This window comes from Augochlora pura, chromosome 3 (assembly GCF_028453695.1).
Source record: "Augochlora pura isolate Apur16 chromosome 3, APUR_v2.2.1, whole genome shotgun sequence".
In the NCBI taxonomy this organism is placed as follows: domain Eukaryota; kingdom Metazoa; phylum Arthropoda; class Insecta; order Hymenoptera; family Halictidae; genus Augochlora; species Augochlora pura.
The window spans coordinates 12,030,575-12,050,625 of NC_135774.1; the positions used below are offsets into that span (position 1 = coordinate 12,030,575).

Genomic DNA, 20,051 nt, shown 5'->3' on the forward strand with positions numbered 1-20,051 from the left:
GATCAATTATGCAGACACGCGAACGTCCGCGAACTTTCAGATTGATGGAAGTTGTCCCTGCTCCTTATCAATTATTCACGTAACGACGAGTGGGCAGAATTAGCCTCGCGTTCCAGCCGAGTGCATCGATATCGCTCGTTCCCCGCATTCCAATGCGCCGCGGATTAGGCACCCGAAACTCCCCAAATTCTATTATTCCGTTCTTCGTCTAGCGAATTTAAAATATATCAAACACTCGGCACGGCACGAACGTGGACAAATTTGAAATGTTCATCGGACTAAATATGGAAATATTTAAAAAGTTCAGTGGAGTGAACGCGGGGATATTTAAAAAATTCGTTCGGGTAAATACAAATAGAGTTAAAACGTTCATTGGGATAAATAGAGGGATATTTAAAAAGTAAACATGGAAATGTGCAGAAACTTGGTCGCGGGGTAAACACGAAATGATTCATAAAGTTGATTGCAGCAAATAGAAAAAAAAATATGAAAAATTTATACGGGCAAATATGGGAGCGTTTCAAGAGCTCGTTCGGACTGTAATAAAAATATAAAATTCAAGATTCGCCCGGAAAGTTTAATTTAATTTCCATTTACAAATAAACGTGGAACAACGGGGACACGCTTTCAACGGCGTGGCAAAATATGTTCGCGAAGCGAGACGGCTATTAAAAATCGGTTAATAATTTTAGCGGTCTTTCGTTGCAGCGAACGGTAAATGGTGCCAAATCTTCCCCCGGAAGCCTACGGTTTGATCTCCTATCCCCCGCGAAAGCCCCGGCGAATCCTTTCCCACCCTGCGGCCCCACCGGCGTTTTATATATTCTTTCACCGCGGAAACGGTCCGTGTGCCCGCTCGCCGACGATATTCATAAAAATCGCGTTCGTGTGTGTCGCCGGCGAGCGGCGGTCGGTAAACTGGCGGTGCCGTTTCCGTGCGTTTTTCCGGGCTCGCGTGAAATTAGAGGACGATGCGTTCAAGCACGAAACGATGTAAAGGGAATGCTTAATGCGTGTAGATCGAAAATATTCGCGCGGCTGTTACACTCGTTTCGAAAATAACGCGCGCTCGGTCGCGATAAATTGACGCGATCGAAACGGAACCGGAGCGAACCGACCCGTGCTCTGTAAGTATTCCGACATTTACGCTGTTTCCGTTAAATAGAAAAAAAAAATGCTGTCGACCGAATCCTTTCGATGAAACAATATTCGTCGTTTTGGTCCGCGGCGGCCACAGTCCACGACGCATTATTCAAATTACTGGCTCGCGCGGAATCAAATGCTGTGCAAGCTTGCGGAGCGAACTTTTGTTTTGTACGTTGTCACCCGATCTCTGTTTCCGAATGCGCGAACCTCGTTTTATGAATTTTCAATCATTTGTAGATGGCGGTGTCAAGAACGATTGCAGAAATTATTAAATAATTTTGATTTCGAAATGCTGGCGCGAACTTTGATGTTATGAATTGGTGGACATTCTTTGTGTTTCAATTGCGATGGAACTTTTAGTTTATATATTGCGCGCCAATCTTTGTAAATGTTGGTGCCATAATTTTATGAATTGGCTATGTAGCTATATAAATTATACAGTAGTTCATCTATTTATCTATCTATACTAGATACAACTAGTAGAGTTTTCTATCTATCTATATGTCTATATAAATCATAGAGTAAACTTTAAACTTTAAACTAGAGTAAACATAGAGTAATTACTGCTTCTAAATATGGGTTCAAACTATCTAAATGTTGCAGACTTTAATTATCTACTAAAGCTTCAACCAATTTCAATTTCCAAATATAATCACAGCCTTTAATATTCTAAATTGCCAACCGATCTGTATATAGAACTTCCGAAGCTACTTCCTTTCCTTCTATCAATTTTTACATTAACATCTATAATCAATCGTCGCAAGTAAAATCAAACCGATTCGTTGAACATATAAAATAAAACTACCCTAAACAGCATCGTCTTTTCGCGCAGCTCCGAAGCCAATTAATATTAACACGAGTCATGCGATTGGCCAGAGAACCGAGGAGCAGACTGCTGTATTCCCCGAGAAACGATCGCGTAACAATTCGCCCCGTAATCACAATAGGAAGTAAATAGTGGCGCAAATCCAGATTGTCCAAATGCACATGGCCGACAGCGTGTGTTTGCGCGAGCGCGCGGCAAACATGGCCGAGGACATCGCCGGAATAGGACGACGCGCGGCGTCTGGAGAGAGAGAGTATTAACGTAGAAGCGTTGTCTACTTACACTGCAAATTGTTGTACGACAGAGACTGGCGTCGCATTCTGCCCTGGCTCGTTGCCTTTCTTCGACTGCTCAGCCGGCACCACATGTTCACTTGCACGTACGACCAGAGCTTCAGGAACAGGACCGCGTACAGCATGCACACGAACATCGCGCCGACTGCAACAACCGGGAATTAATTCTACGTGGGGTATATGGGGTATGGGGGCCGGGAGGTTTGATGCGTGCGTGTATGTAACGCCAAGCACAAACTATTGTGGCAGCTTGTCCTTCGAGACTAACGTCTGCTTCCTACCTGTCGCGAACCTACAGAGCTCGCGATAATCTCTCGTCAAAGTGTATCTGTTTTGATCACGAATGGCTGATAACGACGTAGGTAACGAGAATGTCGCCTTGATCTCCGCCTAATGGGTACCTGGGCGCCCTAGGCCCACCCTTTCCTCATCCCACGATCTTATCTACACGTCATTAGGCGGGACGCACCCCCCTTCGATACAATTCCAACCGCCGTACCTGCTCGGAACAACTCCTTCAATTTTTAATTTATTTTCTATCAATCTCTATTTTCTATAAAAGTCTATTTCTTCGTATCAGTAAATTACAATGCGCTGTTAATATCCTCGCATTGATTTTGTAATTTCGTTTCCAAGCACCATCCCCGTAGATTCGAAATTTTTCGCGGAACAGCTTATCAGATTGGACCCGAAAAGGCTGTAAACTGGAGTTCTCGGTTAATTGTATTAGGTCTTGGCCGGAATGGCAGCAGTAAAAGTGTTTACTGCATCGCTTAAACGTTAACTATCAGGCCTGTCATGGTACCTATTTGCGAGCACGCGTACTTAACACCGGCCGCAACTTTCGTCGTCAGCTTCTTAACGCCGCGGCACCGGCGAAGTATTTCGCTAAGATAATATCCGCGAGAAATTCGCTTCCGCGACCGTTCGGAATTTTTTCGGGGAATTTATGGGACGGAAGAAAGTACGGAGATTAATCGCGACGTCAAACTCTGAGTTTTCCGCTTTCCGGTCCAGGCCACCGGCGACCGTAAATGACCGACGCTGGCCCGCAAGATCCCAAATGACTGAAAGCCACGAACTTTCCCGGGGGCTAACTATATGTTTGGAATTGAAACCATAACTGGATATATCACTAACCAATCACTTAAACTTCGTAAATTTCGTTTCGGTAATGCCGCGCAGGCTAGTTAAGCCTCGTTAAACTCGGATTAATCCGTTCACGGCGTGTATTCGTGTACATTACAGTTTTCTAACTACCGAAGTTCATCTAGTTAGCAAGACAAGTGTACGTGTATCCCCCCCGTAGTTGCCCGGCTCGCAACATTTCTCAAGGCTACTGATCAGGTGTCTCGAACATCTATCCTGATAATAGCCATCGCGTATACAATGCGTACCGAAGTTTCCCCAGCTGGATTCTATTCAACGCCGGTGAACAAGGGAAGCGTGTTTCGCGGCCAGACGCGACGATGATGTACGACTGCGGCTCTTGCAAATCTGTGTGTACGAAGAATACACCGGGATACGATGTTCGCCAACGGATTAATCAATGGGGGATTTCAATCTCGATGGGAACCGCGGGCACCGGCCCGCGGAACCGCGAAATGTCTAACTTTCTATTTTACTGTCTGCCGTTTCGCAGTACGCCGCGCGGAAGTTCGAAGTTTAAGAAATTGGAAAATTGCTGCGCGGCAAGTTACTGTGGCAAATGATATGTATTCCTGTGTGCTTTGTAACAGACGTTGCGATCTCGTTGTTTTTCAGAGTTCCGGCTAGGTGGTTCTGATTTTAATACGGCAGGTAGAGTTCACCGAGTACTACAGATATCTGACAAGTGGCGCACCGTGGAAAGTTCAAGACTGAATTATTTTTATTACGTGCGCTTGGAGTGAGAAATTTATTTAATCAGTTCCTGCAAAATATATCTCATAATTTCAACAATTTTGAAATAAAAATAACTGGTCATTTTGATTTATGCAATTGGCGCCTTCACAGTGCGTTAAAAAGTTATCTCTTAGTGTAGGATTTTTAATTATTATATTTCACAAAGAATCTTGAAAATCTTCTTTTGTCTGACCATTTCAAAGAAAATACAAAGGATGACTTTTTGGTACATGATGAAATTTGTTATATCCCCATCGGATATTTCTTTGAAACCTTTCTATCCACAACGTAAAATCTTCCAAATCTGATAAAATCATCGTTGACAGATAAAGCGCTTATAAAATATTTTTCTGTCGAGCGTTTCCCGGCGAACAGCCGGCTCTTGATCCGCGCGAACAGTTTATAAACACGTCTGGCCGCGGAGCAGGTTTACAAGCGTATCCGCCGGTATTATAAATGCAAATGCAGTTACCATGTAATTGCTGTCGCTATCAAGAACGGTGTTTTTCCGCGGAAGGCAGAGAGAGAGAGAGAGAGAGTCGCCCCGGCGAAGAAGCGAAAAATCCAAGCCCGACGTCGCCGCCGTAAAATCCGCGAACATATTTTCGAGGCAATAACACGAAAGAAATAATTTCCTCACGCACGACAATAAAACCCGGCATCGTCCAGGAGGGCAGTAAAAAGCCGGGCAGCCCTATATCCTCCATATCAGTAAAACCCCTAACGCGGTGGCCCTCGTTAAAAGTTACGATCGCGGGGCCGAAAAATCGGCGGAGAACGGCGCGGCGGGCCGGTCGGTCGCGCCGCGGCGACCGTATTTCTCGCGGGTTCAATTAAACAAATTCCGCGGGTCTCTCGGGTGTGTTCGTTATCCCCGTATTCCTTCCGGGTAAATGAAAAACACCGAAAGAAACGACGAGCCGAGGAGGCGAGACGGGAGACGCGCGGCATGCTGATGCCACGCCGCGTGCGAGCACATTTTAATCATCGCAATTTCACACGCCTCCGGGAACGTGACAGCGGATACGTCCGCGTAAATGAAAACGGGGCCGGTGTTGCTACCCGACGCGCTGTGTACGCGTCCGAACCCGGCAATTAAAGGGTTTATAAAACACGATACTAAGCATTCGCGCGAGCGAGCAACCGCCGCCGCGCTCGTCCCGCGCCGAGGGGAATTAATTCTTCTCGATTTTTTTTCTTTTTTTTTCTTTCGTTCACGGACACGCCGCGGCGGTTCGTAATGATTAAGGGTTCAAAGAGCTCCGCCGGCTACGTTATTCCCGCTGACCGAGCGTGTTCCGCGCGGCAACACGTTTTCTTTTACGGACCGGGCCCGGCGTTTCATCGGAGCCTGTTTAATTATCTCCGCGGTATTTGCATCGCGATCTTAAGAATGCCGGTTATTATTATGCGCCGCTGGTTACGGCCGACGGCTAACGGCGCCCGACCAGACCGAGGTGACGAGCCCACCCGCGCTCCGCATAACACCCATATTTCCCGATATTTCCATCGGGTACGGCCGACTTCTTTCTGCCCCCGGATTTCTCGTATCTTAATTAAATCGCGCGTCCGCCACCGGCCGGCCGAAGCCACGCCTGCCGAGATTCCGGGTGCGCCGCGCGGACCGCGCCGACGAAACAAAGATTTTACCCAATTTTGGATAGCCAATTTTCGGCTGTCCAAATATTTTCATAGTCCACGATCGATTCTACGGAATTTTCTATGGCTTTCCACGCCGCTACCCCAAAGTTTGCTTAAACTCGTGAGGAACGCGTGGGATTAGGGGATGTTTTCAGTCAGCATTTCGATAATTGTGTTGACCTTCGATCATTTTCTGGTGCATATACTTTGTGGCATATACCTTCTGGTGCATATTCGTGTTTGATATGTGTGAAATTAACCATGTTTCCGAGTTATTCGACCATTTTCTACTACCAGTGGCGCAGAATAAATTATGTACGGAATAGAATTTGCTGCAAAACAGGTGAAATTAGGTTATGTTACCGTCAGCGTTTTAATAATTTCGCTGAGAGACTTTTGATTGTATTTCTGATGAATACACGCTGCGGATTTTGCTCTAAGTTAAACACGATTCGAGGTATGTCGAACTAAAAGGTGTTTCAGTCAGCATTTCAATCACTTTCCTTCAAGTCTATTGTTTTATGCTTTCAGCATATTCTAGATTTAAGAAAAATAAAATGTCATGCGAAATGCAGTCAGAACAGATATGAATCTTTGTCACAGATGCATGAAATTGCTATTAAATGCCACACGGTCAGATATTTTCTTCATTTTTATTGTAATGATTATAAGTAATTTCTGTCTGTAATAATTTTAACAAATCGTAGGCACTTGATCGCTATTCTTCGATCGTCTTAAGTTTTCCATAGTCAGATATTCCACTAAGAATTTTTTGTCATAAACGCATAGAATTGCTCTTAATTACCATCCTGTAAAGTGTTTCTTTCATTTCTGTTGTAACAATTATTCCACGAATAATTTCTCTGTGTAATAATATTAATAAATCCTAAGCACATGCTTCTCAATCGTCTTAATTTTTTTCACAGTCCAATATCATCCTAATCTTTGATCACAGCCGCATCGAATCGCTATTAATTTCCATCTTGTCGAGCGTTTCATTTATTTCTGTTGTAATAATTATTCCAGAAATAATTTCTACCAGTAATAATTTTAACAAATCGTAAGCACTTGTTTCTCAATCATCTTAATTTTTCCACACTCTCATATCACTCTAATCTTTTATCACAACCGCATAGAATAGCTACTAATTACCATCCTGTCAAGCGTTTTCTTCATTCCCGTTATAATAATTATCCGAGCCGTAATTACCGGCCGGGCAAAACCGAAACCCGTCGTCGGCAGCACGGAAATGTATCCGTTCACCGTCACGAAACGATTAGTCGAATTGCGTTAACCCTAAGCAGCGTGCCTGGTCCAAAACGTCAAACTTGCGCGGAACCGGTTAATAATTTCGAGCGACGTTCGCGAATAAATATTCATCCCGGAGGGGGGGTACTCTTTAATTCGCTTGTAAATAGCGTCGGTAAACGCTCGGACGAAATAAGATCGGGACTCGCGCGGCAACATCGGCCGACGAGCAAATGTTTAATTAATTAGGAAAATGCGTGGCGCGGTGCCGCGGCATAACTCGCCGCGCGGCACGGCGCGGCGTACTCTCGTCGTCGAACGGGACTGTAGCCGCGCGGCGGATGGAAAATGTTGAATTCGTTAGAGCGCCGAACGAAACGTAAATTGTAAAATGATCCGGCTGAATGTACGACACGGTCCCCGGAACGACATGGAGAACGTTATGGTAACGGAAGTCGTCGTTGCAATGATATCGTTCCAACGGCGGGAGAGCCCGTAATGCGACAGTTTCGTATTGAGGAACAATAGCGGCCGTCGGGGAAAGAAACGTATTTTTCCCTGGAATCGGCCGGTGTGTATCGGTGCCAGGTTTTTAAACGGAATGGGAACATAACAGTTCCGTAGTACTTTTTCAATTATCTACCGAGAGGCCGGCGTAAGGAAAAGAGTTTCGAAGAGAAATATTATCGGAGCGGCTCGTGCCGCGGCGGCGAAACTTTCAGCGGAATAGAATTTTAATTGCCGCGACGAGGTAATGAATCTTCGTGATCCAGCCGGCTGTGATTCTTCGTGTCGCGCGGGCTTTTTAAAAGTTTCAATTATACTGCCTCTTTGACGGTCCGCTCGCGCCGATATTGATTTTGGTTGCTCGGCGTGCACCGTCTGATCGGTGGTCGATTATTCCACTTGTACGGGTAATTGTACACCGCGGGAATAGATCTTCGATATTAGACATGCGTCAATGTGCTGGGGATTATTCAGTGGTTCCGTAAAATCGCAGGAAGAGGAAGTCTGTATTGTTCATGACTACGTGTGAATAAATTGTTACTGGGTTAAACGAATTCTTGCCTTAAAATCGTAAAATGTCTATTTATTTAGAATCGCATAAATAAATCCGGTGCCTCGATATAGTAGTTCAAGTTGGAGAGATAAGTAAACATTACAAGAGACGTATAATAAAATCTTCAATGTATTCAGGAAGCGTTCCATTATAAAGAGAAATATCGTGCAGCGGCTAGACGAGACAGAAAAATTGTATTTCCACTCTCTGCTGCGTATCAGGTAGATTTCTGAAATCGAATTCCCTGAATTATTCTCGAAACAATGTATTTTCCTTGGGGGGTCATTTCTACCACGGTATATTCACATAACGGTGTTGCAAACCGAAAGAAAAGGGACCGGAAATTCAAGAAGTGAAAGAATAGAGATGCAATTATTTTATCCATTGCAATTGCAGCTTCGCTAGTGCAATAGAAATCATATAATATAATAATTGCTAAATATAATATGAATATTTGAAAAAACAGTATAAAATGAAATAAATGCATTTATATTAATTCATATATACTCGCAGCTGTCACGCACCAATTATCAAATACGACACATGAATAAAAATTCTGTCAACAAAACCGTGCACAAATTTTCTCCAATTTCAATTTGTTCCTACTCTAAGAACTCGGAAAAATAGCGTCGAGATCCCCGGTCTCATTTAGAACGAACGAAGTGGATCGCGGTGATTAAGAAGGCCGAGGATCACCGAAGAATGATCACAGTAGCTCCGCGTCTTCATTGGCATAGCCGGCCAAGTCCCCAGCACCGTATTTACCCAGATTCCGATCTGAAACGATTCCCATGATCCCGCCGCGATCAGATAAGACGGACACACTTAAGATACTCGGCTGGCCGGGTTGCGGGACGCTATTGTGGCGGGGTCCTCTCGCCAGGATAGATTCATTTCCACCGTGCACCGTGGCGAGCTATGGGCTCTCGCCTACACGCGTCACGGCATTCGGTAATTATCTGTGCCCCCGCGGCAGCTATACCGCGCGCGCATACATTATGCACACGGGGCATACTCGCGCGAACTCTCGTGCGAGCGATAATCTCGGTGGCGGTACCGAGCGACAAACAGGGACGCAGATGTACTTCCGCCGTCTCGAGATAACTTTCACGCGATCGGCGGCGGCATGTTCTTTCCCAGTTTCTTTCGGAATTCCTCTCCCCGGTCCGCATTAACATCTGATTGATCCGTGATCCAGATAAGCCGGAACGGGAATGTTAATCCGCGGTCCGATTTACAACCGGCCTCGTTTCGCCGGGTTGATCCCTCACGATGAAAGGGATTAATCTTGTCGGGGTCCGACCGCCCGGAAAATTCATGCCTATTTGCCTTGATCGCTTTTTAATGGAATCTGATGGACGGATCTTGGTCAAGGATGCTTCGTCGGTGAGGGTTGGAGGGCAGGGGCCGGTGTTTAATGCGGAGCTGTTGCATGGGGAATCGTCTTTGATGGCTTAACTACCAAGCAAATTTAGACGTGTCCGACTGTGATTGAACATATCTACTTAAGGGTTTTGCGCGAGAAATCACTGCGATTTGAATTGTTTCCGCAGCAATTCGATGGAGTACGATAGCTAAGGTAGTTAGGAGTAGACGTTGTTGATGTTTATTGCCAGTGCTATGCGTGGACGGTGGTTAGACTTAAATATTCTGGGAAGTCTTGAGCGTACTTTAATTAATAAATATTATTGCTAATAATATTATTATTATGCTATGAATTCATTTTCTTACATAGCTACTGTATATTCGCTGCATTTATGAGAAAAATAGATAAATTATAAGACATAAAACGTATTTAATGTGATAATAATAATTGTAACTCATTAACAAAAAATCGGAGATAGATTCTAAATCTTGCAATTAATCCGTACAATTTCTATTCTGCATAAATATCTACAGTATAAAATAATATAACAATACAATAATACAAATATCTGTTCTGATTGGTTTTTTAAACATTAAGTAGACTATAAATTCACAAAATATTCAAATTTCAAGACTACTATTATACATCGGGTGGCAAAATTGCACATCCTGATTTTTCAAATTAATAAAAACTCTCCTTGTCCATTAATTTTAAAGAAACTCAGAGACTGAGCATTGTCCCCTTCTTCCGTCGCAGCACTTTGAAAATTCGCGCCACCGTCTCTTATTGGCTATTACTTTTCATTAATAACTCGGAAACAAAGCCACGGATCGCATTTTCGCTAAGGAAAAAATTACTCCGAATAACCTCAAGATCCCCTCATTTCCCGGGGTTACTATAATTTTGGTACACTTTGTATACGACTTTTAGCAAGTATGACTGCTGTAGCAGAGTAGATCGATATCAGGCCAGCGGCGAATTTCAGCGTCGGCCAGTAAAATCTCGAAGTATCGCATAAAAGTTAAACATTAACGATAGTTATCATCCCGGATCGTCGAGGGGTTGAATAAACGCGATTCTAAAGGGTCCGTGTTTACACGGATTCGTGTGTACCTCGGTTGGCCCTTCCTGTGCCGGGCTGTTTTACACCGTCGGTCATTAATGAACGATAAGATCGGGGGGGGGGGGGGGGGGTACCCCGGTGATACTTGTTACAAGCTTCCTCGCTTCCACCATTATCGCGGGCATCATCTGCGGGTTGGCAAACTGCACCCAGACCGAATTCCCTGCATTAATTATAATCCCCCCTCCCCCTCCCCCGTCGAATAATTTAAAAAACGGGGATCGTTAAAGCGTCGCTTGGTATATATTTTATGAAGGCTCGGCTGGCCGCGAGCGGCCGGAACGAAATGTATGTTGGCGTTGATGCCGCGCAGGAGAAAGTTGATTAGCGGCCGGGTGCAAATTAAACGTGAGCCGGGGCAGGCTCGCGAACGGACCACCCCGACACCTTCGAAACTAGTTTATCCGTTGACGGTGTCGTTGCACGGAATTATTTCGGCGCCGACGTTTCCTTTTTTTTTTTGTTCACTCCGTCGTTCGATTAATACCTAACTTTCGGCCGGAGAGTTTCCCTTGGACCGTGAATTATTAGATTCGCGGGCGCGGAATTACGCGTTTGAGCAGCATGGATTCCCGCGATGTTATAATTCGAGTTTAATAATGCCGAATAACTGCTCGTTTGACGCGAGCGAACCTAATCAACGGGAAAAGCGAATCAGTTGCGCTTGGTCCAATTAGAAATCGCGCAAACCGCACTCATGCTTTATAAAGACAAATTTACTTATTTTCGCTGCTGTTTTCGTTTTAAACGCGGGATCTGTTGCAGGATTTTTGGGTAATAGTCTGATACGTGCATGGTTTATTTGTAAGTTGCAAAGACGAGATGAAACATATATACATAATTTATTATGTTTTATAAATGTATCGAATTTAAACAAAATATCAAGAAATCCAAGCACACAAGAACGGCCAATCTAGAGTGAAATAGTATAAGTAAACGCCACTGTTAACCATTTACAAAATTATTACAAAACTTTTTAGCCTCCACACTTTCTTGCGAAATTGTAATTAATTAACTGCGTTATTTCATTACCAAATCCTCATGAAAACATGATTGTAAAATAAAATAATTTTGGATACGATAAAACAAACGTCGTACAATTGAGTGTTTGCCAGATTTAAACGATCAAACTGATTTCTTTTAATCAACGTATACAAAATTATTTACAGTATTCTACCTTCCTCATAAACGACTAGAAACAATATCAAACGAAATAAAAATAATTAAAATAGATTAAAACCCCTGTCATAATATTCAGCCCATCTTACGCCAGCTAACAATTCAGTTAAATCCACGGCAAAGTCGACAAAACAAAATATGGCCGGCTAAATCCGAAGACACTTCCTCCGCCGTGCATCGACCAGATTTCGCCTCGATGAAATTGCGCCTTCTGGGTAAATACAGTACTGTAGAAATGTCAGGCGGGGAGTAGTTCGCCTGTGCCTCTCATCCACAGTCGCACAACTGTTTCCAAAAAAGCGCGACCCCGAAGACAGAGGGGTAAGACTATTTATATGCAAACGTGGTCTTTCGGCACGCCAGAATACGTGTCAATGATTTTATTACCCGGCCCCGATTCAGGTGTCCGCGGTAGATAAACCCGTCGGAAGATATATTGCCCCGGTGGCAAACAATTTTTGCCGAAAATTTTCGAAGACACACCGTCGTATTTCATTGTCGGCGGACGGTGGATGGGCGGCAATAAAAAAAGGGGGGGGGTAGGTTGGGCGGGGCGCGGCGCGAACGAAACAAAACGCGCGTTAACGTATAGAATTATTCCGCTGATTTCGACGGCACGTTCGCGATGGAACGACCGGGGCCGCATTGTGCCAGGGGCTTGCAACAATGGCGGAAGTTCCACCGGGGAAAATAGTTTCCCCATTTTCTTCGGCCGGGCTGAGGAATTGCCAGTTTTCACCTCGGACCCCATTGTCGCGCACGGTACACTTCGAGATCCGCAACTCTCGATCTACGCCATCCCATTTCCAACCGCCGCCGATTCCCACCGTCGCCCTTTCACCTCGTCCTAGTCTGGTGCCGCGACGATTCCGCGCGATCCTTCTTACCCCTTCCCTCTTCTTCCTTCCGTCTCTCTCTCTCTCTCTTTTTTCCCTCTCTTTTCCTCTTTCTCTTTTTCCCCTCTCTTTTCCTCTTTCTCTGTCTTTTTCTTTCTTTTTTCCTTTTCCCCTTCCTCTTTCTCTCACTCTTTCTCTCTTTCTCTCTCTATGTCCATCTCTGTCTCTCTCCTTCACCTCTTGCCCCGTATCTCCGTCCTCGTCGCGATCGAGCTGATACCAGAAAAAGCAGACTGATGCATTTTGATCAGGATCCATTTCCGCGTGCCGCCTTCGACGGAAGAGACTCGAGACTCTCCCTTCCGCTCTCTCCCGTACAGGAAACGTGTCGTCGCGAACGTCCTCTCTTTTGAGACGGTCCCATACCCCTCGACTTAGTTTCTTCATCTTTTATGGGCTCCTATACAAACATAAGAGAGGCCGCCCGCGTGTCGCGCGGCTTCCTTCAAGGGATCGCGGCATCATATCCCAAGCAGACTCCTTTATTAAATTACCATTCGACGGATATGGTGCGGAGGATATTAGAGCAGGTCGTCGATGATGATGATGACTGTTCGACGTGGCAGGGCCGGATGTAACTTCACGGTGATCCGTCATGGTGTGGAACATGCTGCGGGAATTTGACGATCAAGATGCTCAATTTAATCTCCAATAGTTCCAGTGGTAGACACGGTTGTCTAATGGTACGGCCGATGAATGGACTGCCGCGATTTATGCGACGGAATTCGGGTGAATGCGAAACAAATTGTTTGCTGCGATTGTGAATGGTTTTAGCGAGTTTCGTTTTTTAATCGGACTGTTGATTTAGTTGGTTAGAATTATTGTGGCGTATGTTACGTTTGGGAATGCTTTTAGTTATGTTTGGTATCAGAATGTTGAGACGATGGAAATAAATTTTGAGGTTAATTCAAATTAACACGTAATTATCTTGACATTAAATTTTGTCAATAGACTTATTAATTTAATTATTTTGTAAATTATAAGCTATCAAATAATAACACTCCTTGTTACTTATAACGAAGAAAATGTGATTTCAACCATTGCGAGCGTAATGAAGCAGTTATTGTTGCAGTAGACATTGCATATTTAGTATATTTTATAGCATACTTTATAGTATATTTTATACCATATTCTATTTAATTTTATTTGATCTTCTCATTCGCGATGACTTATAGAATAAAATCATAAGCGACTGCTTAAATTAAATTCATGTAGAAAATTGCAAACTTGGCGAGTCGAGGCTAACACATAAATTGTTAAATAATCACATAAACGTATATTAACGACGCTTTCTTCAAAGTCTCGTGGGACCGCCACTTTAAAGCGTTTGAGGACGGACGGTTCAATTGAAGACGACTTTTCTAAAGTAGCGGCTTTTAGAGTCGAAATAATGCAAACCAGCTTTAAGGGAAGTCCATAAAAATTATAGAAGCGGTAACGAAATTGTACAAAGGTCGAGGGACTGTAAAGATTTTATTTCCGCTCGGATAAAATGGAGGGGCGAAGCTTCGAAAGTTTCGCAAGAGGACGAACCTCGGAAAAAGAAATATTCTACACGAACAGTTTAGAAAGTACACGCTCAGTTTTGCATTTCGACGAAGTTCCCCGGCTTTCGAAGTAACATGGCACCGGTCCAACCAGGAATTTAAAGAATCCATCGGTGTATACACGCGCGCAGAAATCCCGGCAATGAATTTCGAAATGTCTACAATATTTTCCGCGTCTTCGGCTCCCGTCCGAATATTTTTAAACAAATATTAATTGCGACAGCGGGAGAGGGCCGTGACACGAGGTGACAGGCCATCGGTTAATGAATATTCAAGACAGATTTAAAAGCACTGCGATGTAGCAATTTGTCTGTCAGTAGTATACTGTCTGTCACCCGGGTCGGACACAAGCTCGATGTCATATCACGTGCCGCGGCGTTTCAATATTATAATAGGCGGAGACCCCGGTACTTAACCACGGCGAGAGCAAATGACGTATATAAATTCCTTCGGTGTTTTTTAATTATTTCCATGCGCCATAATCCGGACAGTCGGATTTACGGCCGATTTTTTCCATTAAACATAAAAGCTCATCCGTTTTCGAAAGTCCGGCCTGGACACGGGCTGCTGCGCTGATACGGAAATACATCCGAGAGCAATTAATTAAAATACAAATTTCGGGCTCAATTTCATACTCTAAATATTGTATCGCGTGATATATACGCCCGTATCGGGGCTATCCCTCTTCCCGGGAACGTCGTCCGACAAATCACGTTGTGCCGTCGCTCCCCTCCCACCACCCGTTCGTCAAATGTGTCAGACGAGTTCAGCACAATTGATAAAAGTCGCTTCTGTAACTGTCGTTGACGAAACGAGAAGCGGGATCTCCAACGACCGACGAAGTGACACTCCACTGTCCTTAATCACAAAGACAGCTATCGCGGATTAAATAAAGACTCCAATTCTCGGCATTGTTGCATAAAGAACACGCTTATGCTACAGAAGAATGTAAATTACCTACTTCACTGATGGATAATATTACAAAGTCATTAACTAGGTATTGTTACGTTAAGGAGCAACGTTTTGTTTGTGAATAGAAAATATTTGGTGATGAAGTGAAAATAATCATTAACTGAGGATGAGCATTTATAGCTAAGTGAAGAGACAATGCAACATGGAAATATTTATTAACACCGAGAGATTAATAGTTCGTTTGAAACAAGGATTTTAGATGATTAAAAAGGATGAAAATAATCATTAATTAAGGAAGAAGAATCATGGACTAGTAACAAAGCTGTACTGTACAGAAATAATTATTAATACGAATTAATTAAAGCGAACCTCGAAGCAGAGAATTCCACTGCAATTAAAAATAAATAAAATTAACAAATAATAATCGCAGAGCTAGGAAGATTTACGGACAAGTAAGGAGGCATTGCAGCACATTTATCATTTATCTGTAAAATTATTTGAAGCACAGGATTTTCATATAATTAAGAAGCAATAGAGCACAGAAACAATTGTTAAATTAATACTAATTAAATGAAGTGACCCTAAAGTACAGAATTCCACTTCAATTAAAAAATATATAAAATCGAAAAAATAATCGTAAAGAAAGAAAGAAGATCCATGAACAAATAAGAAGACAATACAGCACATTTTATCATTTATGTACAAAATCATTTGAAGCGCAGGATTTTCATATAATTAAAAAAGGGTGAAAATAATCACGGACCAAGGGAGAACTGTAATGGACTAGTAACGAGGCAATACACCACAGAAAATATTATCAAGTCAAAATTTTCAAAGACTAGTTCGAAGCACAGGCTTTCCACAGAATTAAGAACAGGCAACTCCGAAGTACGACGGGGACAATGAAAGAGGTGATACCGTAGTATCGAGCGGTGCGCGAGTTTCACAGCTCGAGCGTTCCCTAACAGTGTCGTCGACACGGCCGGGCCGTAAATTAATCGTTTCATCGAAAACATTAGAACTAACTGCGATTTCGCGGAACGGTGTAACGCGTCTACGTCGAACACGGGCTACAATCTTGTTCCGCCTCGCGTGCACGTCGCGTTCGGCTCGACAAACGGAGGGGAGGGGGGAGTGGTAGGCAGAACGCGGTGGGAACGGGAGGGTGCAGCATGTGGCCGAAGCACCTGAGCGACGGGCCGACGTATAAATCGAGCATGTTCCATAAAAATAAAAAGTAAAAGGAATATGGGAAAACGGACCGGCGGAAAACGGGAAAGATGAAGAGGGAGAGGGAGGAGGGGGAGGAAGGGGGGGAAAAAAGCAACGCGGAAACGGATTCTGAAAAGAACCGCGTGCGTACGCATCGCGGCGGTATATTCTCGATGCGATCGTAATCAGAAACGGCGACTGCATTTCCAATTCCACGTATTCGCCCACCACTACACCGTCGGAATTCCTAAGTCGGGCGACGCGGCGGTGTGGCGGCTCGTCGTTATCGTCGTTAAAATTTCCGCGATACGTATCCGCTGAATTCTGATGAACCCGCCGGGGCGGAACGTGGACGAGCAACTGATCGGGAGGAAGCCGTAATTGAATGATATTAACGAATAAATAGAACATCGATATTCCGCCGCGGCCGCCGCGACGCGTTCGGCTAAACTTTTTCCTGACCAAAGTTGCAGCAGCGTCGCGACGCTTGTTTCGGCATCGCGCATTTAACAAATCGATTTCCTTCGTACATCGTTTGACGAATTGAATTATTTCTAATCTGATCGTGCGTGTTACAAGATTTTTAACGATGTATTTATATATTTTTCTAATAATAATATAATCATTTCTTTGCAGATGATTTGCGTCAACTCTATAGTATATTGAATGGTTCTGATGATTTTTGTTTATGATAATGAGGCTACGGATTTTTATATAGAACGAAAATTGTCTATACGAAGTGCAAGAAATGAAAATTAAATAGAAAGCTTTCTTATTTTAAGTAATCTTATTAGATCATAAATAATACAGTGGCATTTTTTAATTCTTCCATTCTCTGTACTCTTTTAAATTGAAAGTACTCGTTATGCTACAGTTACCTAAAATAACATAAAATAAAATGCATCCAATAATAATTTTTTATTTGAAGTAATGAATACAAGAGAATGTGTCTAATTATGTTCTACATTGAATAGAAGATGTGACGAACTGTGTTTCAAATTGCACAGGAAATGTGGCAAACCGTATCTTAAATTGCATAGAAAACGTGAAAATTCTATAAATAATAACGAACAACTGTTCCTATTTATCGACCACGACGTTTTCTATCGTTGAAACAAAAAGAATATATACGCATTCTGTTTACGCGGAAGCTCCTTCGTTTCCCGGAAATTCACAGATGTCGCGAATTTGCGTTCCTCATTTTCCCCCCCTTGTAATTTCCTATTTCATTGTTATCGCGCGACATTCGTTTTCATTAACACAAAGCGGCCTTTGTCCGCGATCATAAAGGGGCATTATTCCATTAAATAAATTAATTAAAAATTCACAATGCCGCGCAATTATTTCTACGCGGAGCAATTTGATTACAAACGTACAAAGTCGCGACGAATGTATTACGCCGTAAACAGACACATTCCGGCGAAGCTTTTTATCTACATGGTCCCGGGGGGGGAGGGGAGGGGAGAGGGGGGCATTCATCGGGGCTAGAAATTCTCCTTTCAAGTCGCGGCGCGCGCCCGGCGAACGGGGGGGAAATCCGTCCGGGCCGTGTTCGCGTCTGAATCGAATAAACCGACGAAATTACGATTTCATAAAAATCCGTAATGCCCGGAATAAAAATGTCAAAGGCGTTTCACGGCTGAAAGACGGGCGAGACGGGGGCGTCGCGAGCGCGGACCGCGAACACTTCGCTGGAATTCCACGGGTATTTATTCGGGCCGACAGGGAAAGACAACGCCGCGCGGCGAACAATTTTTCTTCCGCGTTGCGCCGCCGTTGAGCGTTTTCGGGCCGGGCCCGCGCCGTGTCACCGTTGCTCTTTCCATTAACGTGTCGAGTGTGATTCGGTGTCACCGATTTTTCGGCGACCCGTCGGTGTGCGACCGTGTCGCCGCCGCGGCAGTTTCCGCCGTGGCAACGCGGTTCGTAATTAACAAACTTCCACACTATTTTCGGGAGAATTTAATTCCGCGCGTAGAACCGACCGGCTGCCAGCCGAATTAATTCGCACGGAAGATCTGCTGTGTCGACGCGGCGCGGCGCGGCGCGTTTTCCCCGAGAAACGCGGAACTAGTTACGCTTTTGCCTCGGCGACCGTTACGCGCCGAAATATCGAGTCGGAAGTTGCCGGTTACCGGCGGACGGATAATTATTCCGTGAAACGACACCGCATCGCAGCGGCGATGCGGCCGCCCGCGTCAGAGTCACCGACGCGGCGACGGACGGCGTCTCTCGCCGCGACGGAACGCCGAATACCACGCGACAATGGCCGCATCCAGCCTCCGCCAATTCCGCGTTATCGATCACGGCAATCACCGATACCCAGGGCCCGCACTCTCTCTCTCTCTCTCTCTCTCTCTCTCTCTTTCTCTCTTTCTCTCTCCGTGCGAAACGAGAAAATGCAACTTATAAAAGCGCGCCTCTATAGCAGCTGAAAATTGAAGATTACTGTCCTTATTGTTGGCCCCGCTATCGCGACAGAGCCGGGGCCGAGCCTCCCTCTGCAAGCGAATCCGAAAACTGGAGCACTGACACCGAGCTCCTTTGTTGTCCCGATGGAAAATAAATGGCTGATTTCGAGATGCCTTTTGTCGATATTTCCATGATCATTTCAATTATGTCTTTTACCAGATTCTGAGGCCACCGAGCTTCGCCGCCCGCTGTCCCCGATTCCCGGCGGTAAAGTAGGGCTCGTTTGACGAGTGTCGACGAGGTGACTGACGAACTGAGATATTTACTCTTGTTTTCATATGTGGGTCGAAAGGTCTCGCGTCACGCTGCGAAACTACATGTTGGAGTCTCGAGTGTGGACTTGTCTCACCTTTCACGCGGAACAGTAGAATATTGTCGTCCTACAATAACTTTTTCATTAAAATCATCGTATTTATTCGAGTTTATATTCTTCTCGTAATTTTGTTAGTTTATTGATGACAAAATATAATGTAGAGGACGGAAGGTCTTCTATAAGAAAATAGATGGACAATTGTATTAATATTAGGGGACTTTATTGTTGGTATAAAAATTTCTTTGTAATGTCTAAATGTCCAGTAACGATCCCCTGAATTGTTAAAAATATTTAACTTACAATCGTTGAGAGAATAATTCTTCATGATCATTAATATCAGAGCATGTTAAACCAGGTCCTCCACTTGGCCCCATTAATTATCAAATTTCTTTTTAATTTTTGATCAAGAGTAGTGTAACAATATAGTTATAGTCAAATTGTATTTTGTTAATATTTTTGGAAAATTCAAGGTTACATGAATAAAAGCAAAATCTTTTTATAAAAACGAAAACTAAGTATGTAACACATAGTTACTACAATAGAAATAAATATAATAATATGATAAATATAAAATAGAAATATAAATATGATATAAAAATATAAATATGATATAAAAATATAAATATGATATGAAAATATAAATATGATATAAAAATATAAATGCAATATAGAAATATAAATGTAATACAATGAACTTCCAAAGTCGTTAAATGGGGATCATGGCAGTGAATGGGTTAAAACAAAACAGCGAGCAGTGAAACCCGAATAACACGAATCCGCGCAAGGAATCGGCGTGTTCCCCCTCGGCACTGTATCACGCGGTAAGGAAAATCAATCTGTATTTTCCGAGGGTCTTCAAGGATCGGTAAATCCGCGGAACGACTTTGCGGCGCGTATTCGGAAGCGTTCGCGGGGAATATACGTGTTTCTGGA

General features: G+C 43.8%; 1 protein-coding gene across 1 annotated transcript in view; it reads right to left on the reverse strand.

The window, feature by feature from the left end:
• Positions 1 to 20,051, reverse strand: part of Mdy (diacylglycerol O-acyltransferase) — a 194,816-nt gene that overhangs the window by 69,863 nt on the left and 104,902 nt on the right. The window contains exon 6 of the mRNA XM_078197577.1: positions 2,255 to 2,410. Within this exon, the coding sequence (XP_078053703.1) occupies positions 2,255 to 2,410 (156 nt within the window). The remainder of the gene's footprint in view (positions 1 to 2,254; positions 2,411 to 20,051) is intronic.